At 46.9% G+C, this 19,243-nt stretch overlaps 2 protein-coding genes across 55 annotated transcripts in view; one reads left to right on the top strand and one right to left on the bottom strand.

Moving 5' to 3' along the window:
• SEPTIN2 (septin 2) overlaps positions 1 to 1,267 on the bottom strand; it is a 43,277-nt gene extending 42,010 nt beyond the window's left edge. For 13 of the 16 annotated variants that reach the window (XM_078329001.1, XM_078329002.1, XM_078329008.1 and 10 more), the window contains exon 1: positions 748 to 824. The gene's annotated coding sequence lies outside the window, so the exon portion shown is untranslated. Of the gene's footprint in view, positions 1 to 679; positions 825 to 1,101 lie in introns of those variants that run through there. The other 3 variants (XM_078329003.1, XM_078329006.1, XM_078329004.1) reach the window with 2 other exon arrangements.
• HDLBP (high density lipoprotein binding protein) overlaps positions 1,040 to 19,243 on the top strand; it is an 84,935-nt gene continuing 66,731 nt past the window's right edge. For 14 of the 39 annotated variants that reach the window (XM_035306335.3, XM_078328988.1, XM_035306340.3 and 11 more), the window contains exon 1: positions 1,505 to 1,606. Coding sequence is in view for 1 of the 39 variants with exons in the window: in XM_035306332.3 (XP_035162223.1) it covers positions 1,417 to 1,606 (190 nt within the window). In the remaining 38 variants the exon portion in view is untranslated. Of the gene's footprint in view, positions 1,166 to 1,295; positions 1,607 to 16,489; positions 16,588 to 19,243 lie in introns of those variants that run through there. The other 25 variants (XM_078328989.1, XM_035306334.3, XM_078328987.1 and 22 more) reach the window with 5 other exon arrangements.

The following is a 19,243-nucleotide window of genomic DNA, read 5'->3' as shown; positions in this document are numbered from 1 at the left end:
GGCAGTACTGACAAGAATTAGGCCAAAAAGGTAAAAGCAAGCCAGGTGTTGTCCGGGCCTTAGGCCACGTCACAGCTGGAACTTCACTGAGACCGCGGAGACCACAGCTTTGCATTCTCATGCCCCGCCCAACTCAGCGGCCTCCCGCCCTGTACCCTACCCCCCCTGCTGTCTGTCCGTGCCTCTCCACGCCGAAGGTACAAGCAGGCAAGGCCTAGTGGCTCCCTCCCCGCTTACTACTCGCTGTGTCCAGCCGAAGGGCCTGGAGGATTCGGGGCTGGCCCGTCCTCCACGCCTCCCGGAGGAAACGGCACCGTTAGAAAGACAAGATGGCCACACAAGCTGTTAAGTGTTGGTCGGGCCTGAACCTGCAACCTCCCTCCGTGCCTCAAACCTCCCGGCCTCGACGGCACTGGACGCCCCGAGGCCCAGTACCAACGACCGTGCGGTGGAATTCCCGCAGGGTCACCACGGGGTCCCCGGGATCCCCACTCCCGCGCCCAGCTCTGCCGTGTCGGAACCACTTGTTGCCGGCATTAGGGCCGCCCCGGATGGAGGAGCCCAGGATGGGGACCGCAGAGCCCGGCCCGGCCGCCCCTCCCCCATCACTCCCCGCCGGCGCCCCAGAGAAGGCCGACCACTGCGGGACGGTATGGGACGAACGGGGCGTCTCCCGCACCTCCTAGGTGGGGGCTGACCCACAACTTGTGCCCCCGCCACGGCGGGGAACACCGGCTAGAGACTCACCCGCCAACCAGCGAGAAAACAGACGCCGACAGACCGCGCCACGGACCCGCCCAGCGCCCGCGGCCGGCTCACACCCTGCCCCGCCCAGCGCGCAGGCAGATTACGTCACGCGTCTCCCCGCCCCTTTGCCAACTCCTTCCTGGCTCCGCGCGGTTCGGCCTTCTTCCCCTCCCCCGTGCGGCCGGCTTCCGAGCGCGCAGGCCCAGCCTCGTCCGCGTTGTCCGCCTCTGCGCAAGCGCCGTGCTCCTCCCACGGCGGTTGGCCATATAGAGGCTGGGGGTGGGGGGAGGTCAAGCGTACTCTCTTCTCCTTTACCAAGATGGCGGCTTGTCCCTGTTTCGCCACAGTTCCTACCTTATGAGCTTGGTTTTCCTATGCTAATAAGAGTGGAACAGGTAATGAGTATCTTCGCCTTGCAGTGAGTAACTGGACTGGGGGGAAGGGCGTTTGTTAGAAGGAGCCGGGTGCCCACTGAGGAGGAGAGAGGCGGTCGGGGGAGGGCAGGTGGTGGCGGGAGTGCGGAGCGATCACTGGGAGGGGGAGCCTTCGCTTCTGCTCCAGTCCTCCAGGAAGATGGCGGCAGCACCGAGCCGGGGAGCCAAGCCGACTGGGCGGAGGACGGCAAGCGGCCGCGCGAGGCTGGTCTAGCCCACTGCCGCCGCCGTCTCGATGGTCGGGGGCCTCTCCGGGATTGGCTGCATGCAGGCCACGTGGGGTCGACGGCCCTGCGCAGACCATCGAGTCGGCGTCCCTCCCCGGGGACGTGGCCTTCCTGTGCCCGGGCTGGGGCCCGCCGCCCCGCGGGGGAGGGCGGAGCTGGCGCGGCCCCTAGCTTTCTCCTTCTGGTGTGGGGCCCGAGGTGAGACCTGGGGAGTGCTCCGCGAGCCTACGAGCAGCGACGCGGCTCGGGGACGGGAGGGTGCCGTTCCTGGCTGCGGCCTGAGCGGGATAGGCGCGGGCGACTCCGGCCCGCGGGTCGTGCCCCGGCCCGGGGTGTCTTTTCCTCCCTCCCGCGTGGCCTGGAGGCTCAGCAACTGTCCGAGACTCACACCAAGACTCGGCGCAAAGACCCCTCGTTCAGGAAGCCTTCCTAGGTTTCTCCCCTTTAAGGGAAGTACTTCCTGAGTTCCTAATGGCTGACCCGCCTGGTGCTGGGAACCTGAGCTGTTCTGACACCGTGGCATGTTGCGAGGGTATTTTTGTACGAGGCTCCTTTGAAAAGTGGTAAGGGGCTCAGGTCTGGCTGCTGCGTATCCTCTCCATTCCGCTTAGGAAATGAGAGGTCAGGCTTGACATGGTGTTTGGACGCCATGTAAAACCAAAGGAAGTCGACTTGGGCTTTGCTTTATTGAACAGTGCTTCTAGTCAAAGGAGACGTTTGCAGGACTGTGGATGAGTCGTCATCTCGAGGAACATGACGATTTGCCCCTCCGTTGTGCATTTTGCTGTGTATCCTCAGATTCGTAGCTATCCTACACCCTCAGCCTCAAGCAGTGACTTCACGTTTATTTGATGTCTGCTTAAGAATAATCAGTCATTTTGTTAGCAGGTTACTTCCTTAAAACCCAATTAAGATAGGATAAGTCACAATTAGGATTTTGTCTGAAGCTCCTGGTAGTGGCACCTTGCATAATAAGCTTACTGTTCATTTAGGGAAGCAAATCTGGGTTGCTGAAAAACTGGATGAAACTTAGTGCTTAGATTTATATTTTGATTTTTTTTTTTTGACAGCTGGAAGTGCCCCTAGGCTAAATTCATTAAGTACACATGATATTAGGATACTTGGCAGCAGTATTTAAAAATAATTGAAAAGGTGTTTGGTTAAGAATTATTTCCATCATTTGAATTATCAAATCTCTGGGTCTGAATTGTCAACCTATTAAGAGTTTTAGACTTGGAGAAAATGGAGCCGGAGCCTATTTCCTCAAGTCTCAGGTACAGCATTTGAAACCCAGTTAAATAATGCATCGTGAGGGTTAAACTTTCCTGTTACTGCTTATTAGGTTCGCTTGGTGCCAAGCGCTGTTGAGGGGACTTAGCTTATCTTATCATGTGTCAAATGAACGTCATTGGGGTAAAAGTACATTGAGTGTAAGGAGAGGACCTCTAAGATGTAGCTGGCCTGTGTCCCGTCCCTCAGCGCCACCAAGCTTCATTGAATCCCTGTTACAGTGTCATCTCCAGTGGGCAAAGCTAACTTCCTAGTGGCCTGGTGGGAGAATTTCTTCTCGAGTAATTAAGTACTTTACCTAGTTTTGTTGTTTTAACCTTCCAGTTGTCTAGCTTCAGCCTCAAGGCCTCACTTCTTCATTTCAATTCAAAAGAATATTTGCTGGAAATTACTGTGCAAGCTTAAGGGCTCTGCAGATACAAAGGTTAAGAGGGTATTGAGTTTTCAGCCAGGCGTGGTAGCTCACGCTTCTAGTTCCAGCACTTTGGGAGACTGTGGCAGGCGGATCACTTGAGGTCAGGAGTTCGAGACCAGGCTGAGCAACATGATGAAACCCCATCTTTACATAAAAATAAAGCCGAGCATGGTGGTGCATGCCTGTAATCCCAGCTACATGCGAGGTTGAGGCACGAAAATTAGTAAGAGTTTTTCCAGGTGGTGAGAGGAGACAGGAAGACTAGGAAAGAGGAGGCTGAGGTTTATAGTTGGTTTCATATGTGGGCAACAGGTTGACAATTTGGTATACTCTTTGCCATTGCAAATGGTAAAGGGCTTGGCTCAGGCTGTGTAGTGAAGGGCGTTTATCTAAGATACTCTGACCCGCACAGAATTTGAGATGATGGCACTGAGTCCACTGGGATAACTTAGGATCTTTCATGGGTCATATGGATTCTCCATTAGTGCATCCCAACTGAAACTTATTTACAGAAAGGATTAAGCAGAGAACATGCTTTAGGAAGTACCAAGTGGTTTTTCTGTTTGGCATGGCCCATTCAGTGTGCATCCATCCCATCGGCAAATGGTGGTAAGAAAGCTTTTCCCTCTTCTGGTAAGCAGTAACCAAGTTCTGGAAGAAGTATGCCACGCAGCTTTCTCAGTTGCCAAATTATGATGACACAAAAGTCCAAAATACATGTAAAGGTTTTTGACCAAGTGGAAAAGCGGAGGACCTCAACCAGCATAATACTTTTTTCCTTAAATTGTAAACACACCACAACATTCAACATTTGGAAACCAAGGAAATAATGAAAAGAACCTTTTTTCATTTGTATGATTTAAAAATTGGTTACATGTTATTCTTCAGTATTTCTAAAGGCAGAGACATGTTAGAAGTGAAATCCGAAGTAGGCTCTTGTTTTACCGAGCACACCGAAGTTCCTCGAATACCAGACACTTGTTCATGTGTTCATGCCGTTGTGTTACTCATCTTGTTGATACTTGCTGTTAATTTGGTAACGATACATTGACTACATACTCTCCCTTACTACTTTTTATTAGCATTCATATTAATCTTATTTCAAATCATGGTTATATCTAAATTAATTTATAGAGTCAGATCATCCTAGAAAGGCTTGTAAGGAAAAAGTGCCACTGTCCTTCCCCTAATGGGCTGCCCTCCCCTGCAGAGGATCTGCTTTACTTCAGTCTGTTTCCTTGATCTTCGCCTCCCACTCTGAGGAGCCTATTTTCCTGACAGCTGTATCTGTATCCCCGCCCCCTGTCGAATGTGGCGTCTCTTCACTTGACACTGAGAATAGGTAGGAAGTTCCTAGCTTGCTTTCACCCTCTGCCTTCTCTGTGCAAACAGATCCGTGGCTGCCCAAAGTGATACATTATTAATTTAGTTCAGTATTTTTTTATGGCTACATATTGCCATTCACAGCTGGGCAAAGTGGTACAACAGGATCGTTTTCCCTTTTCTGGATAACTTTGTTTTCCTGGGTTATTACAAGTCTCATTTGTTTTCGTTCGCTTCCTGCTCTCAGTTTTCTATATTTTATCACTACAATTCAACCCCAGATTCTGCACCAGTTGTCTAAATCTCCTTTCAAGAAATTGTCCGTTCTTTTGATGAAAATTAGTATTCCTATCATTTTGTCTTGAATAAATCTCTTCCAACACCTCCAACCTGCTGCAGGCTTGTCTGTGCCCAGAATCTTCCTGTAAATTTCATTACTCCCTCCTGTGTTGGAGGCTCAGTTTTCTGGAACCCAGGTGATTCTCTTGATTTTACTCTCTCACCTTCATGGAGCACATTCTTCACCAGCTGCCTGAGAAGTGCATGGCAGGTGACGCTTTAAGAATGTGAACGTATGAAAGTGCTTTATTCTGCTCTGACATTTGAGTAGGAGTTTGGACAGCATTTTGCTCCACTGTAAGCTTCCAGTGTTGTTGAAGTCTTAAGCTCTTCTGATTCATTTTTCTTTTTATCGATATGTAACATTTTTAGAGCTTTTGTGTGTGACTGTGTTTTCCTCCATGAAGCTTAAAGCTTTCTGTTTCTTTCTTTTGTTTGATACACAGCGTCTTGCTCTGTTGCCCAGGCTGGAGTGCAGTGGCACTGTCACAGTTCACAGTGGCTGTGATCTCCTGGGCTCGAGCGATGCTCTCGCCTTAGCCTCTCAAGTACCTGAGACAGCAGGCATGCAACACTACACCCAGATAATTTATAAAACTTTTTGTAGGCATGAGCTCTCAGTGTCGCCCAGGCTGGTCTTGAACTCCTGACCTCAAGTGATTCTCCTGCCTCAGGCACAGTGCTGGGAGTGAAGGCTTTGCATCTGGCCTCAGAGGCTTTTCTTTCTGTGAAACTCAGAACTCCCAGAACAGTGATGTCTGTTGGAGACTGTTTTCATCCGAAGTCTTGCCTACTGTTTGGTCCCATTTATTTGTAATTCACGTTGTTCGATGCTGGACGTTTTTGTGGATTTATTGCTTTTCTTTCTCTCTCTGGAATTCTTCTCTTGGGCCTTCTGATTAGCACTCATAATTTTCTTGTTTTCTCTTCCCCCGCCCAAGATTTTTTTGTTTTTATCTTTTAAACTGTAAATTGACAAATTATACTTGTACTTTTTGGGGTACAAAGAGATGTTATAATTTATGGATACAATGGAATAAAATCAAGTTAATTAACATAATTCATTGCCTCAGATACTTTTAAGTTTTTTGTGGTGGAAGCATTCGAAATTTACTCTCAGTGCTTTTGACATCTGCATTATTTACTATATTCACCATGCTGTGCAATATATCTCAGAAAAGAAGATCGTATTCCTCCTGTCTAATTGATATCTCGTAGCCTTTGCTTTTTCATTTTCTTTCTGGAAGTTATTCTTACATTTATCTTCCAGCCCTTCTGAGGCTTTTTCCATTTCTAAGAGCTTGCTCTTGTTCTCCATTCCTGTTTTATCATCTATTTTTCGTCTCGTGAATGTGGCATCACCTCTTAACTCTTAGATGACATCAGTGAGGTTTTCTTTTTCCTCAAGTCGCTGTTCAGGCTGCTTTTGTTTGTGTTGGGTTTTGGCTTTTGTTGGAGCCTTTTCTGAGCTGTCCAGTGGTGCTCTTGTGCTTGTTCCTAAGTCAGAGGGCCTCTGAGCTTGTGGCTGTGGCTTGCTGACTGTGGCATTCACTGCAGAGGCACCTGGTTGGGCCATTTCCTTACAGCACCCCTGTCAGCTTCTTTGGGTTTCTTCAGCTTCCCCAGAGAAATGTCCTGTAGCCCTTTGCCTGGCTGAGGCCTGTGAGCGCAGCAGTAACCATGGAGAGAGCTTGCTTCCCCTCTTTTCAGACTTGTTTCCCACCCTCCTCTGTAACTGGTGTCTCTAGTCCAAAGATTCTGCTTCTCTTTGCAGAGAGAAAAACTGTACCATTTGGCCAGGGCAGGAGAGGGACTGTACGGAATGGCTCCATGTGGCTGCAGAGTTGTGGGGTGAATCTAGGGATCTTCCTGCCTTTTCCGCCTGTCAGACAACTCTGTTTTTAATTGACATCTTGGCTTCCAGTGTTGTTGCTAGTTGGCCTTGCCCGTTGCTGATGCAGGATTCAGCCCTTTCGGGTCTGTTTCCAGTTTCTAGCCTCCAGTATTCTGACGTGCTTATCTCTGTTCCTGGTCTTTGTTTTTGTGATTTGTATCTTAAAAAAAAAAACTATCATTTTAATGGTACCTCCGGAGGTAGTATAAGTATTGATCTGACGGCTGCGCGTGCTGGAGACGCTATCCAGTGAGTGGGATGCGACAAGGAGAAAGCACGCGTGTTCTGTGCTTTCAGGGAGGCCACGTTTAAGGCAGCCAGCAGACCAGCAGACGTGCAGTGTGTCCAGTGTGGACAAGAAGGAAGGAGGAAAATAAAGTATCGAGGGGAGTGGAGTGGGGGACACAGTGGCAGTTTGGCATAGTGAGGACTCCTGTCCATTCCTCTTAGAACGCGCTGCCCAGACGCCTAACAGTGCCTTGTTGAATGAGCGAACAAGCCACTGTTAGGCGTCTGGGCAGCGTGTTCTAAGAGGAATGGACAGGAGGTGCAAAAGACTGGGACAGGCCTCTGTTGAGCACGTTAGAGGAATGTGGAAGGCCGGTGTGCAGCAGGGCCAGGGGGTGCAGGAGACGGGCAGGGCTCCTGGCAGATGGATGTTGAAGCCTTTGGAGAGCTGGAGCAGAGTGTCCCCGTACTACTGATGGATCATGGCGAGGCGACCCTGGGCCACACCATTGACGACATTTCTCACGTTTCCCATCAACTGGAGGAGGCAAGTATTGTTGTCATCCCAGGTTGAGGTAGACCCTGAGGCAAAGACAGAGTTAGTGGTTTGGCTCCAGAGTTTGTGCCTTGCCCTACTTCACTGCTTCTCTAATCTGGCCTTGTCAGTCAGCCTCAGTCTACCATCTGCCCAGGTCTGTGTACCCCAAAACAGTATACACTTTGACGCTTTTCTGTAAGCAAAATTACCTTTTTGGGGAGCCCTTCTCTTAAAGCGAGGTAGGTTAATGTTTGTGAATGAAACGGAACTGGCAGGCTGAGGTGTCTCAGATCATCAGCTTATGTTGTCCACTGTGTGACTAACTGAGGCAAAAGATGTCCTTTTTAATAGTATTTTCTCATCACTTTGCCTGGGTGTCCTTTAGGAAGGCTATTTTTGGCATACAACTGGAGTTTCACTTAAATTTATAATTCTGTGTCTTTCTACTGCTCTGTTGCCCACATGTGGATTTTGCTTTGTCTTAGAAGCGTTGCTGAAACACTGGTAGAAAGGTGGGTGGATTGGTTGTGCTTAGGTTGGTCTTCACAGTAGAGAAATTCCAGTGGTCAGTAAGCTAAACAAGATTGCTGTCTCACTGGTCAGAGCTGCCATTAAAATCATGTTTCCCCCACATCAGGCTGCGAAAAAAGCAGGATCGTTTTAGTTGTCCTCAAAAGAGAAGAGGATATTCTGTAATCAGGTGTTGTGAGTGTAACTGGTTAAACTCTATGGGAGGAGAACAGTTTTACCTTGGCGATATCTATCAGTGCATTCCCTGTAATCATATAATTCCATTTCCAATTCAATTTATTCTATGGAGGTACAGGCCCAAGTGAACAGAGGATGTTTTTTAGCATTGTTTATAATTTTTTAAAAGATCAGTTCAAGGGTTCTATCCATAGGGGATTTATGCAGTTTTTACAAATGAGGTAAATTTGTATTTGTTACTTGGAAAGATGGCCATGATGTCTTTCCAAATGTAGATAAGTGTAACAGGTGGTGAAAGAATGAATATGAGAAGGTCCTATTTTTATTTAAATCATATATTAAAGTTACAATTTAAGTTTAATTGAAATTACAGTTTTGAAGATATACTTTAGAATATATTTCTTGGGAAAGCCTCAGGGGATTGCCAGTTTTTACATTGTTTTGTTGAGGTCTATTTTACAATATTTTTAAGCTAAAAAATCAAATTCTGGCTGGACGTGGTGTTTCACACCTATAATCCCAGCGCTTTGAGAGGCTGAGGCGGGTGGATCACCTGAGGTCAGGAGTTTGAGACCAGCCTGACCAACATGGAGAAACCCCATCTCCACTAAAAATACAAAAATTAGCTAGGCGTGGTGGTGCATGCCTGTAGTCCCAGCTACTCGGGAGGCTGAGGCAGGAGAATCGCTTGAACCCAGGAGTTGGAGGTTTTGGTGAGCTGAGATGGTGCCATTGCACTCCAGCCTGGGCAAGAAGAGGGAAACTTCATCTCAAAAAAAAAAAAAAAAAATCAAATTCCTTGGTAGACTATCACTACAGCAAGCTCACTGCAGTATTACTCTATTAATACTGCCAGTGTTAATTAAACTGTTAGACATGTAGCACCTACCCATCCCATTTCAGTCTCTTAGGAGGCTTATCTGTATCCCAGAGACCCAGTGCTGTGGCCCCAGGTCTCTTGTTGGGCGGAAAGAGATGAGAAGCGGCTGATGCCACAGTCAACAGGCAGCACGCGCTGCTGGTCCTGATGAATTCTCTCTGTGAGCGTTGTTCAGATCTCCTCCAGGGCTTGCCTTTGACTTCTGTGGTCTCAGAACTTCTTGGAGGTGGACCTTGTGAGACCTGCAGCAGTACTTGCTGTCTTAGGTACAGAATGTAAGACATTGATTCTTTCTCCCTGACTCAACAAAGAGTTGAGATGTTTTTCCAGGTCAGGATGATGCTGCCGCTATTCCCTGCAAAAAAAAAACAAAGAGAAAAAAAATGAAAAAGAAAGGATGGTGTCTCTGACTGGACTGAGTCAGGAGACCTGCACTTCAGTTTGGGGCTTCTCTTTTTTTTTTTTGCCTAGTTTCACAGCTTCTCCCTGGATCTGTTCTTGTCAGCTTTGTGACTTGGGGTGCTTTTTTTTTTTTTTTTAATTGAGGCGGAGTCTCTCTCTGTCACCCAGGCTGGAATGCAGTGGCACAATCTCGGCTCACTGCAGCCTCCGCCTCCTGGGTTCAAGTGATTCTCCTGCCTTTCAACCTCCTGAGTAGCTGGGACTATAGGCACATACCGCCACGCCTGGCTAACTTTTGTATTTTTAGTAGAGACAGGGTTTAACCACATTGGCCAGGCAGGTATCGAACTCCTGACCTCAAAGGATCTGCCAGCCTCAACCTCGCAAAGTGTTAGGATACAGGCATGAGTCACCGTGTCCAGCCTGACTTGGGGTACTTCTTGACCTGCAGAACTTTAGCTTCTTCCTTTTAAAGATAAGAAAGCTGAATCTCTGAGTGGATTTTTCATTTTGTTTTTTAAAAACAGCCCTGATGCCTCCCTACCTGGGTAAATCGGTTTATCAGAAATTGAATTTTCAAGTTTGGAAAGATAACTCTTGGAGCTGATAGTCACTCATAGAACATCTGATTTTGTGACCCCTTTTAAGAATCCATGAGCAATAGAAAAATCCTCACCTATTAAAAGTGTTTATTCATTGCTTCCTGTATACAGTGGTCATGCTGTTTATTTCTAGCAGTGGTTATCACTGGGGTGATTTTTGTTACCCAGGAAACATCTGGCAGTGTCCAGAGACCTCTGTGGTTGTCATCACCTGTAAGCATCTAGTGATTGAAGCCAGAGATGCTTACATCCTGCGCTGTACAGGGTAGCTCCTACAACAGAAATATCTGACTCAAAATGTCAGTAGCACTGAGGTTGAGGACCCCTGCTGTAAGGGGTCAGTCCTTGAAAGGGATCTAGAATATAGCCATCACAGGCCCCATTTTTTTCACTGGAAAGGGTGGAGCCTGGCCAGGCACAGTGGCTCATGCCTGTAATCCCAGCACTTTGGGTGACCAAGGCGGGTAAAATATCTGAGGTCATGAGTTCAAGACCAGCCTGGCCAACATGGTGAAACCCCATCATCTCTACTAGAAATACAAAATTAACCGGGTGTGGTGGCACACACCTGTAGTCCCAGCTCCTCGGGAGGCTGAGACAGGAGAATTGCTTGAACCTGGGAGGCGGAGGCTGCCGTGAACCAAGATTGTGCCACTGCACTCCATCCTGGAAGAGACAGCGCGAGACTGTCTCAAAAATAAAGAGTAGATCCTGGTGGAGTGAAGCCACTTGCAGGAGTGGTTTAGTTAGGGGCTATGTTGCCTTACAGTGCTGGTGTCCTCACAAATGATAATAGTAATAAAAACTCACTCTGTTTACTATATGCCAGCTCTGGTTAAGCTCTCTCTGTGCATAAGCTCATGGTAACAAAAAAAGGTAGGCATTAATATGAACTGCTTTTTACAGGAGAGGAGACAGGCCCAGTGAAATCAAGATCTGTAATTATTTCTTCTTTTGTTATCTTGGCCCTTACTTTTAGAAGTTCACACATGTAAACATTCCATCTTGACAGATGTATCCAGCGTTGAGTGTCTGTGAGGCTTCTCTAAAACTTGGGGTCAAAGGGATATCCTGTCCACACAACTCTTTCTAGTTCAGCAGTGGGATCAGTGAGGCCTCTGCAGCAAGATAGGTATTCTGTGCTGAAATACACGCTGCAAAGTTGTCCTGTGTTTCTCGCAATTTTGAATATCTCTTATGGATTCAGTCGGCATTTGTTTTTCACCGAGTACATATTCAGTGAGTATGTTTTGGAAAAACAGTGAACAAATCAAAGTCCCAGCCCTAGAGCCATATTTATGCATTCAGGACCCATCTGCAGTAACCTGCTGCTTGTTAGCACTGGGACCAAGTCCATCTGTGGCTGCCTGCAGGGGATTGGCTTTCTTGTCTAGACTCTGGCTGGGTTAGTGTTTCCATCATTCTGTCAGGGATCCAGCTCTGAGGCTGATAGCCGCCTCCCTGACTTCATCTGATGAATGCACAAGCCTCTTAGACTAACTCCCCTTTATTTTCCTGCTTCCGCCCTGAGCCTGGGTTACAGGTTAAGCCATCGATGTGCTGTTAATGTATCAAGGGTGCTTTTACTTGTTCTGGGTCCCTGTGGTTTAGCAGAGTAACTGGACCTGGCAGGTGCCGTCTACGTATGTTGAGGGATGAACAGATGGGATACTGTTGATTGCTAAAAAGGTAATGATTTGGCTGGGCGTGGTGGTTTATACCTCTAATACATACACAGGCCCTTGGTAATCCCAGCATTCTGGGAGACAGAGGCAGGAGGATGACGTGAGCCTAGGAGTCTGAGACCAGCCTTGGCAACAAAGTGAGACCCCCATCTCTACAAGAAGCAGAAAAAATTATCTGGGCCTACTGGCGTGCCCCTGTGGTCCCAGCTACTCAGGAGGCTGAGGTGGGAGGCTCGTTTGAGCCCAGGAGGTTGAGGCTGCAGTGAGCTGTAGTCACACCACTGCACTCCGGTCTGGCTGACAGAGTGAGACCCCGTCTAAAAAAAAAGGAAGTAAGATTGTGAACTTGTCGTTTCTTCACTTTTTGGTGAATTATAATGGGCTGCCAGAATCTAGATCAGCTCTTTAGGCTCTCAGGAATGTGCTTAATTTAGAAATAATCCAGTGTGAAGGCCAGGTCTCTAGGTGTCACCTTTTGTATTCTTGGATGACGTTGGATGTGTGGTCTGGACGAGCGGCTTCATGGAGCAGCTTTCTTCAGAGATTTGCATGTGCTTGGATTAGCAAAGGTGCGACCCAAGTATGCTGAGCAGGTGCCTTCTGTGACCAAGCTCAGTACTCAAGGGCCTGCTGTCCTCAAGGCGGCCAAGTGTTTTTGTGTACGGCTGTCTTGTGTAGCAGGTTAAGTGCTGCCTCTCTCCTCCTGCTTGTTTTCTGTACTCTGTCACCTCTCCTGGCATGAGTCCTTTGTCCGATCTTTCAGCATCCTTTTGTGTGGTGTGGTAGGCTGGGGGCTATGAATGAGTTGGAGCAGTGAGGTTCTTGGCCTCACTCTGTCCTGTGAGAGAGGACCCTGCACCATCTGGGGCTCCTGGACCAGCAGCACGCGCTTCTTCCTGGCCCTGCTGTCGGCGTCTGACACAGTCAGGCTGATGTTCTTACCACAGCTCGTTTGGCTGGCTGGACCAAGTGCTACTTCTTGTTTTTTTCTGGAGTGGGGAAATAACTTCGACCAGGTCCGGTCAGTGTGTATTATGATCTCAGCTGCAGAAGCCGTTCTAAGTGCCCTTCTGGGGAACTTTGTGGTATGAATTTGGGGGTTGTGCTGCATGTTGGTCCTGCCCAGCACTTGGCCCAGGCCACTGGAATTAAGTCACTGGGCATCAGCAGGGTATTGTGAGCAAAGACTCTTTCCTCAGGCCAGGCACAAGGACGCGGTGGCTGAGCTCACCTGTACCTTGGTTGCAGAGGTCATTGAACCTCTGGGTGAGTGTGGCTCCTGGGGGAGAGAGAGCAGTCTTCTCGTGGGTGCCGAGACAACTGCCTGTATAGCAACTGCTCCTGGCCCGTTAGGAGATTTACCTGTGGGGACTCTGGAGAGAGCTGTGCTTCTGAAGAGGTTGCCACAACAGACAGCCTTGGGGGAAATGGGGAAGCTAGAGGAAGGGGCTCCTATCCCAAAAGGACCAGACCCACTGGAACAAACAGAGGTAAGGAAGCCAAGAGAAAACAACAGTACAAGTGTAAAATTGGGAGAAACAGTGTTTGAAAGGGTGGTGTTTATTTGGCACTGTTACCAATTTGTTTTAAAGCAGTCTCTGTCACCCAAGCTAGAGTGCAGTGGTACAACTGGAGCTCACTGCAGCTTCTAGCTCCTGGGCTCAAGCAGTCCTCCTCCTCCTGCCTTCTGAGCAGCTAGGACTATAGGGGTGCCTGGCTAATTTTGAATTTTTATTTTTTTGTGGAAATGGAGTGCAGCTATGTTGCCCAGGCTGGTTTTGAACCCCTGGGCTCAAGTAGTCCTTCTGCTTCAGCCTCCAAAGTACAAAGTGTGCTGCCGGGATTACAGGTGTGAGCCACCTAACCTGGCCTCTAGTTTGTTTGAGACAGAGTCATGCTTAGTCACTCCAGCTGGATGTGGCCTTGTCGTAGCACACTGCAGTCTCGAACTGCTGGGTTCAAACAATCCTTAGTAGCTGGGAGGCATACTACAGGCACTGTACTTGGCTAATTTTTTGTAGAGACAGGAGTTGCGGAGGAGGGGTGGGGGATGGTCTCACTCTGTTTTGCTATGTTGCCCAAGCTGGTCTTGACTTCTGGCCTCAAGCAGTCCTCCTGCCTTGGCCTCCCAAAGTGTTGGGATTACAAGGGTGAGCCACTGTGCCTGGCCCTTGGCCTCTTTTACTATATTTCAAACTGAGGTTTTGAAGCAAGTGACTTGCTCAGAAAAAGTTCTGCCCCTTAGGGCTTCCTTTTCAATATTATAATATGTGGTTTTTTATTTATTAATTAGAATGGGAAACTTTTTGCCCTGTTTAACTTTTTCTTTAAAAAAAAAAAAAAAGGAAAGGATGGCCCTGCAGCATCTTTTCTGCCTGTCTGCTCTAACCACTCGACAGCTGAGAACCCTGTTACTTGCTGTCTTATAGCTTGTAAATAGAAGACTGAAGTGTATTGTGAGTAGAACCTTAAAATTCACTTTTCCTTTGCCTTGTGCTCTTTTTGTTGGAGTTTGCGTGCTGCCTCTGAGTCTATATTATTAGATGATTACAAGTGCATACTATTCACCCAGCATTTGCTGGCTAGTGGGAACAAAATCAAATACGCTACATCATCCTAATGTGTTTTATTTTGTAGCAATATATATATAACTCTTAATTTCACTCATGCGATATGCTTTCTAATTTTATTAATACTTAGCTCATTTTTGAGTGTTTCAAATGATATTGCTGATTTAATTATATTTACTTTTTAAACTTTTGCTGATAAGTACAAAATTAGGTGATCTTGTAGCGTTGGCTTAAATCACTATGTGTGTATGAAATCAGTTCACTTTGAAGAATACAGTTTTTTTCCTTTTGAAACGAGGCTTCTGTTTTCATACAATTGGTCATGCTTGAAGCTGCCTGGCCAGCCCCTGAGACCCAAGTTCTGTGTTGCCGTTGTCGCCTGCACAGTGAGCTCAGCAGACTGCCAGGCTGTCTGTGTACAGGGCTCCGTGGCATCCCCAGGCTCAGCCCTGAAGTCTCAGAGAGAGGAGGACCTGGCACGTGAAGGACTGAGGTGGAAATGTGAGGGTCTTTTCTCCGTCAAATCTTGCCCCAGTTACCTTGTATAATATTTAGATTGTTGTTACCAGTGGGCCACGCGGCTTTATTGAAGGCTGTTTTTATGTATTTAGAATTTATTTGGCATGCTTTAGGGTTCTTCTTAGAGTGTTGTAATTCCAGTGTGTACTTAGGCTTGTCTTCTCTGACTCCCCGCCGTCTTCAAGTGGCGGGAATGCGCGCGTGCACGTGTGTGCTTTCCTTCTCTGAAACCCTCGCTGCCTGATGCAGTCACTCCCCTCACCCTGCCTGAATATTCCTGACTCTCCTTGGGCAATATCGCTGTCCCGTGTCGCGGGTCATGAGTTTGCTAGTGTCTGAGTTTTGCCTCTTTTTCATCTTTTAGGGCAGTGTGCAGTTGGGGCTCAGCAGTGCTCGTGGCTGCCCAGATGGAGCACTCGGGCCAGCCTTCCAGGAAGAATTGGGCAGGAGTGGGGGAGTTCCGCATGTGGACCTTGAAGCTGTTTGGGACGTGCTGCTGTGCATGTCTGGGTTGTGATGTGGCTTTCTTGACACGTTCTGGCGGTTTAAAAATCTACTTTCTCATGAAGGCATGTGAACCAGAAAAACAAAATCTCTTAGGAACTTTGAGAAAATGATTGGGTGACAGACTTTAGTATCATGACAATATATTTAGTATAATCATATCCTTATGCTGTGCTACATAAAGTTTGGGTGAAATATGCGTTCATCTCGTAGTTGAACTGATGATTAAACAGATATAGTCAAAATTTGGGTTTCGACTTTGGACTGCAGTGGCCGGTGTTATCTGCCAGCCCTCTCCTGTACTGATGTTGATTTCCAAGTTAGGGTGTCTGGTTTTTCTAATCACAAAAGTAGTACATATCCTCCATGAATTTTTTTTTAAATAATCTTGAATTTACAGAGGAGATACAGGTACCATATATAGCTCTTTGTCCAAACCACCTGAGGCCTACTTACCCGGGGATATTTTGAAATGGGATATTTTGAAATGTTTACTTATAGACAAGACACCCTTCTTCTTAACCACACTGCAGCCCTCAAGGTCAGGAAATGGACATGAAAGTGTTGCCGCCTTCTGATGAGGCAGTGCATTCTCATTCCACTGAAAGGATCTAGTTCAAGATCACAGCTGTGGTCAGCTCTCTTTAGTCTCCTTCAAACCGGAATGGTTCCTCTGCCTGACCTTGACACTTTTGATCATTACCGGCAGTTACTCTGTGGTGCCCCTTAGCGTGGGTTTGTCTGGTTTTTCCTTTAAATTAGATCTAGGTTTGCGCCTCTGGCTGGGCTGGCACAAGGAGGATGCTGGCTTCTCCTCCGCATCCTATCAGGTGGTGCAGATTGAGTGAGTCCTCTCACTGGTGATGTGCCCTGTACTGTTTGATGCAGGCGCTGCCTTCCAGGCTTCTCCACTGTGAAATCTTTGTAATTGTTAAGTGTTTCATAGGGAGATACTTTTGAGTGAAATCAAATTTTCAGTTATCTCAATTTTAATCAGAGTTCAATTCGTTTATTTATGTCAGAATTTATTCATGGTTTCCCTGGTTAATTTAGTTGATTCTCACCCTTTACCATTGTTTTACTTGATGCTCATCATCCCAGGTTTGTTCCATGAGAGCCCCTCAAGCTCAAGCTCCTGTGTCCCCCTTTTTTTTTTTGAGACTGAGTTTCACTCTTTTGCCCAGGCTGGAGTGCAGTGGTGTGATCTTGGTTTGTTGCAACCTCCACATCCCAGATTCAAGCGATTCTCGTGCCTCAGCCTCCCGAGTAGCTGAGATTACAGGTACGCACCACCGCATCTGGCTAATTTTCTGTATTTTTAGTAGAAACGGGGTTTCGCCAGTGCCCAAGCTGGTGTTGAATTCCTGAGCTCTCAGGCAAGCCGACCGCTTTGGCCTCCCAGGATTACAGGCATGAGCCACCTCGCCCAGCATTTGGTTTGTTTGTTTTTGAGACAGGTTGTCGCTATTCAGGCTGGAGTGCAGTGGTGAGCTCTCGCCTCACTGCAACTTCTTCTGGGTTCAAGTGATTCTCCCGCCTCAGCCTCCCAAGTAACTCGGACTACAGGTGTGTGCTACCACGCCCAGCTAATTTTTGTGTTTTTAGGAGAGACGAGGTTTCACCACGTTGGCCGGGCTGTTCTTGAACTCCTGACCTCAAGTGATTGGCCTGCCTCGACCTCCCAAAGCGCTGGGATTACTGTCTACATGTCCTTCTGATATGTCCTAATTCTCTTCCTTGCTCTGTAGTACGACAGGGTATTCTGAGCTCTTCATGTATCTTCCCTGCCCCAGACCTTTTCTTTCTGCTGTTTCTTCCCTTTTCTGGCACTTGGTTCTCAGAGAAACAGGGTCTGGGCACCAGCTAGATTGTTGGAGAGTTACTATACCCCAGGCCTTCTCAGTCGACAGAGCTGCATAGTGTGTGTATACATACCTATATAAAACATACACATATATACATGCATTTGTATTTTTAACAGTCTCACCTTTTAATATCTCCATATACATTATTCTAGTACCCCCATTTCCAATGTAATACCACAGGGTTTATTCTAGTTTCTCACTTTCCAAGTGGATGACTCCCTTTCTCAATAGTGATGATCCTAGATTGTGTCTCTAACACGTTCACTTCCTTGATTATTCACCCTATACGGAATGAGGCTCCTCTTGTTGACCTTCCTGCCCAGATGCCTGCTGCTGCCTCATCTCACTCACCTGCTGTCATGAACATCTTCCTCACTCCACTTGGGCTCTGATATCCTAGCTACGTAGATATTCTCTTATGTGGAAGCCCATATCCCCAGTTCAAAAAAGAAAAAAGTCCAGGTCCTATATGCTCTGTTTTTGCAGCTTTTCCATTTCATGTGCAGTAGTCTGTACTTTTTCCAGACGGATACACGAGCCGTTGGATTATTGTTGGTGACAGCGCGTCACTGCGTGGTGTCGATGTTCCACTTAGTATTCCCTCCTCCTTGCGGACGCGCACTCGTGTTCTTCCCGGTTCTCTGCCTGTAGCATGCTGTTGTGAGCCTGAGCTTTGACAGCTGTGCTTCTGTGTCCTTTTGCAGGCACTTCTGGAGAGTAGCATTTTTGAAGTGTGATTGCTGAATTAGGATTGTATGTTTCTAGTTTTACGTGTTTTTAAATTGCCTTCTAATTTTACACTTCCTGGATGGTTGAATAGTCTTTTCTTTCCCCCTTACCATTATAAAAACTGCATGAGCGCTTTTGCTCATCTTTGCTGATCTCATAAAGGGTGCATGAAAATAAACATCTATTCATGTGTTTGTGGGCAATTTTATATTTTCTATGATTTGTGTATTCATATGTTCTAACCTATTCAGATGTTTTCCAAACATTGAAAAACTCTATTTATATCTTGAGTTCTATATTAGTGTTCTGTAAAATTCTTATGCTCTGATAGGGTCAAATAAATCAATATCTTCCTTAGTGGTTTCTACAATGTATATTGTTGCAGGATTTTTGCACCCCCAACTCACAGGTTTTTCCCCTTATCTTCAAGCTCTTCAAGCCTGGATTGTTTACATCTAACTCTCCAATCTTGCTGAAATTTACTTTAGAGTATGTTGTGAGGTAGGGATCAAACTTCATATGTTTTCAAAAGGGATAGCAAATTGGCCCCGTTCCTTGCTGATTCAAAATGGCACTGGTATCAAATAATGGACTCATAGGCACAGGTGAGCCTGTTTCATGCACCAAGTGCCTCTTCCTTAGCCAGTCACAACAAATGCTAATCACCATTGCTTTGTGTATGCTTTGCTAATTTCAATTGAATTCCACTTTTTTTTTTTTTTTTTTGCAAAATTTCCTAGCCGGGTTTTATTTTTAAGTGAATTTGAGAATCCTTGTTACAGTTAAAAAAAAAAATCCTACTGGGATGTTGTGTTAGTCTCCCAGGGCTGCCGTAAGAAATTACCACACGTTTGGTGGCTTACAAAGGAAACGTATTCTCTCTCTCGATTCTTGAGGCAGAAAATCTGAAATCTGACAGGGCCACACTTCCTGGGGTGTTCTTTGCCTCTTCCATCTCCCAGCAGCTGCCCCAAGTCCTTGGCTTGTAGCCGTGTGGCTCCCACCCCTGCCTCCCTGTCAGGTGGCTTTCTTGTCTGTCTGTCACGGGTGGCATTTAGATCCACCCAGATAATCCAGGATCATCTCCTCATCTTAGTATCTTTCATTTAATCTCATCTGAAAACACCCTTTTTCCAAATAAAGTAAAACTTAGCAAATTTTAGGGATTGGGACTCCTGTCTTTGGGTGGACATTTTTCAGCTTATTACAGATGTTATTTGGAGTTTGATTGGGGGCGTAGATGAACTTGGAATAGAACAGACATCTTTTGTGATGAATCTCGTGGCTAAATCTTGGCATCGTCTCCATGGTTCAGGCTTCTCGTATGTGTGTGTGTAAAATTTT

Source organism: Callithrix jacchus, chromosome 6 (assembly GCF_049354715.1).
Source record: "Callithrix jacchus isolate 240 chromosome 6, calJac240_pri, whole genome shotgun sequence".
NCBI lineage: Eukaryota > Metazoa > Chordata > Mammalia > Primates > Cebidae > Callithrix > Callithrix jacchus.
Note: the sequence above shows the minus strand (reverse complement) of the source record. Positions and strands in the feature narration are given on the sequence as shown.